The 4,413-nt window shown below is 44.6% G+C and overlaps 1 protein-coding gene across 1 annotated transcript in view; it reads left to right on the forward strand.

The window, feature by feature from the left end:
• Positions 1-4,413, forward strand: part of LOC307255497 (tripartite motif-containing protein 55-like) — a gene marked incomplete at its 3' end in the record, with an annotated part of 7,146 nt that overhangs the window by 2,095 nt on the left and 638 nt on the right. Inside the window, exons 3-4 of the mRNA XM_080034182.1 lie at positions 597-769; positions 4,301-4,411. Coding sequence (XP_079890308.1) covers positions 597-769; positions 4,301-4,411 — 284 coding nt within the window. The remainder of the gene's footprint in view (positions 1-596; positions 770-4,300; positions 4,412-4,413) is intronic.

Below are 4,413 nucleotides of genomic sequence, written 5' to 3' on the forward strand. Positions count from 1 at the left end.
CAATATCACAAATAGACATTTGCCTCAGTGGGCTTTACATTCCATACAGTATGACACCCTCTGCCCTTACACCCTTAGCTCAGCTGAGAAAAAACTCCCAATAGTCTAGGTCCTGGGAAAGTTTTGTATGCGCTTCATTTAGCGGAGAATATCTCAACTGTTATAGACTAATATGACCCCAGTGAACAACGTGGGATGTGTGACAAAATATCTATCAGGGACGAAAGTCCTGAAAATGACCACAACAGGTTACACTAGTATCACACTACGTGGTGAATGGGACTTTTTTTTTCCTTTATAGATGTCCTCATACTTTTTACCAGATTAATCTTCATATTATGAGAAATACTTTTTCTATTTTATTAGATTTTTTAGTCAAAGTGTAATACAAAAAGTATTTGTCTTAATATGAAGATTAATCTGGTAAAAAGTGTAAGGGACACCTGTAACACACTCAATCTCTCACACACACACACACATTGATATATCTGTGTGTATTGTTCCAGGCCTCCAACCAGTACCTTTATCTCACACACACACACACACACACACACACACACACACACACATTGATATATCTGTGTGTATTGTTCCAGGCCTCCAACCCTTACCTGACGACCCGTAGCGGCACCACCCTGTCGTCGGGCGGGCGGTTCCGCTGTCCGTCGTGTCGTCATGAGGTGGTTCTAGACCGACACGGGGTCTACGGGCTGCAGAGGAACCTCCTGGTCGAGAACATTATAGACATGTACAAGCAGGGCAGCTCCAGGTAATACACACACACACACACACACACACACACATAGACACACATACACCAGTAACTCACATACGCACACACACACACACACACACATAGACAGAGGGACATGTAACAAATACACACACAGAAACACACACGCCAGTATCTCACATACGCACTCACTCACTCACTCACTCACTCAGTAGGTTTGGGAGTTGATTTGGAGGCCATCTTCAACCCGAAAAGGTCCAACTCGCTCATCTAAAGATGAAAAGGTCTAATGATGAGCTAGTTGGACCTTTTTGGGTTGAAGATGGCCTCAAAATCAACTCCCAAACCTACTGCCAGTTTCTAGAAGATACTTTCTTCAAGCAGTGGTACAGGAAAAAGTCTGCATCTTTCAAGAAGACCATGATTTTTATGCAGGACAATGCTCCATCACATGCATCGAAGTACTCAATTGCATGGCTAGCCAGTAAAGGCTTTAAGGATGAAAAAAATAATGACATGACTCCCTTCCTCGCCTGACTTAAACCCTATTGAGAACCTGTGGGCCCTGCTTCAACGGGAGATTTACAGTGAAGGAAATCAGTACACCTCTCGGAACAGTGTCTGGGAGGCTGTGGTTGCTGCTGCACAAAAAGTTGATCGTCAACAGATCAAGAAACTGACAGACTCCATGAACTGAAGGCTTGTGACAGTTATTGAAAAGAAGGGTGGCTATATTGGTCACTGATTTATTTTTGACATGTCGGAAATTTTTATTTGTAAATTTTGAGTTGTTTTATTATTCTCACTTTAACAGATGAAAATAAACAAGTGAGATGGGAAAATTTTAGTTTTTTTATTTAGTTGCAGAATACTAATAGTTGCCTAATAATAGCAAAACATATATATATTCTCGTAAGAAAGACAAAACCTCACTTTTACTTTCGTAAACATTCAGGTTTAGGTTCTTTAACATTTTGGATTGACCGAGAGCACTGTAGTTGTTCAATAATACAATTAATCCTCAAAAATACAACTTGCCTAAAATTTTGCACACGGTGTAAGGTCTGCAGAGAAACGTCCTGGTGGGAACCATATATGTACAAGCAGGGCAGCTCACAGAGACACACACACACACACACACACACACAGAGCTTCTACACACACACTCACTCACTCACTCACTCACTCACTCACTCACTTACACACACACACACACACACACCTGCATGGATATACGTTTTATGAGTCTGTGTGTCGAAACTTTTGAGCTCATGTTTCTGCAGAATCACAGATTGCACAAGAGCCAGAGTTAGGCTGGACCGAGGCATTTCACAACAACAACAACAACAGCTATAACAATAATACCAACACATCCGGCTTCACTCACTCACTCACTCACTCACTCACTCACTCACTCACTCACTCACTCACTCACTCACTCTCTCACACACACACACACTGACACACATACACACACACAAACACACACACACACACACACACACACACACTCACTCACTCACTCACTCACTCACTCACTCACTCACTCAGGCATTTCACAACAACAACAACAGCAGCAGCTATAACAATAATACCAACACATCCGGCTTCACTCACTCACTCACTCACTCACTCACTCACTCACTCACTCACTCACTCACTCACTCACACACAATTGCCTTGTGTCTGAATCATGCTATAAATAAACTTGCCTTGCCTTATTTATTTGATATGCTGGACATCAAAAATATATTGGACGAACCACATGCATCGTTTAAATTTTCCAATCTAAAAGAGTAAAAATCAATATGGTACATGGTTTAGAGGTGTGTGTGTGTGTGTGTGTGTGTGTGTGTGTGTGTGTGTGTGTGTGTGTGTGTGTGTGTGTCTGTGTGCTTGTCTGTCTGTCTGTCTGTCTGTCTGTCTGTCTGTCTGTCTGTCTGTCTGTGTTGCTAGCTGCTAGCTGTGACTGTAACTCTATTGTGAAAGTAGGTCAGTGAGACAGCAGATCTATTTCAGTCTCGTCCTGCAGACTGAAGCATGTTTAGCTTTCACCTTTAACGTTAATCTAATTACCCAGAGTCCTTCACTTCACAGCAATATGGCCACCACTAAAACTTCTGGGCCAAAGGCTGTGTAGTAAAAGCCCTACCAACGTCCTCCCTCCTACATACTCAATATGTATATACTACATACTAAAAGCCCTACTAACGTCCTCCCTCCTACATACTCAACATGTATATACTACATACTAAAAGCCCTACTAACGTCCTCCCTCCTACATACTCAGCATGTATATACTACATACTAAAAGCCCTACTAACGTCCTCCCTCCTACATACTCAACATGTATATACTACATACTAAAAGCCCTACTAACGTCCTCCCTCCTACATACTCAACATGTATATACTACATACTAAAAGCCCTACTAACGTCCTCCCTCCTACATACTCAACATGTATATACTACATACTGTCTACTTAACCATCCATTGTGTATGCGATGTTCGTCGGACCGTTTACACTGAAGTATACAGAAGCAATAAAGAATAAAAAAAAAAACTTCCATGCAGTTTGACTTCCATGCATTGTGGGGCAGTTGAGTAGGAAAAGTAACCTATTGATCCACACACAAAATCTTCCCGGAAGTTAGTACTCATCTGGGCATTTCTCAGCTACACAAACACGTATGAGTAGGACGTTAGTATTGATTTTCGAGCACAGCCAGAGCCTTTTAAAGGTGGAAGTCAGTGATTCTGGAGAACGCTTGTTTGTTGTTAAAATCAGTGAATTTCTCCTCATGATCTGCTACCTGTCTGTACTGTGTGTAGGGACAAGTAGCGGATCTCGGACACTCGTGTATATACATATATCAAAGATGAATATGAGTTTGTGATGTACGTATTTAAGCTGTTTTATCTTATGCATGTGATTCATAGATATCAATCACCCCCATGTGTCTTAGTACTGTTTGTAAACTTTTATATCCATTAATTAACTCTGTGTGTGTGTGTGTGTGTGTGTGTGTGTGTGTGTGTGTGTGTGTGTGTGTGTGTGTGTGTGTGTGTGTGTGTGTCTTTCTCTCTCTGTCTCTCTCTCTGTCTGTATCTCTCTCTCTCTGGCTGTGTGTCTCTCTCTCTCGCTCCCTATGTGTTTGTGTGTGCCTGTCTCTCTCTCTCTTCCTCTCCCCCTCCCTCTCTCTCCCTCCCTCCCTCTCTCCCTCCCCCCCTCTCCCTCTCTCTCTCCTCTCCCTCCCTCCCCCCCTTCTCCCTCCCTCCCTCCCTCCCTTCTCCCTCCCTACCTCCCTCCCTCTCCCTCTCTCTCTCCTCTCCCTCCCTCTCCCTCCCCCCCTCCCTCTCTCTCTCTCTCTCCCTCCCCCCCTCTCCCTCCCTCCCCCCCCCTCTCCCCCTCTCTCTCCCTCCCTCCCCCCTCTCTCTCTCCCTCCCTCCTTCCCTCTCTCTCTCCCTCCCTCCCCCCTCTCTCTCTCCCCCCTCCCCCTCCCTCCCTACCTCTCTCCCTCCCTCCCTCCCTACCTCCCTCCCTCTCTCCCCCCTCTCTCTCTCAGCCCCAGTGAGCCCCCTCCCCCGGTGAAGATAGACCAGCCCATGTGTCCGGAGCACGGCGAGGAGAAGATAAACATCTACTGTGTGACTCACGGCGTCCCAACATGCTCCATGT

The sequence above is a fragment of the Ammodytes marinus genome, assembly GCF_949987685.1.
Source record: "Ammodytes marinus genome assembly, chromosome: 9".
NCBI lineage: Eukaryota > Metazoa > Chordata > Actinopteri > Uranoscopiformes > Ammodytidae > Ammodytes > Ammodytes marinus.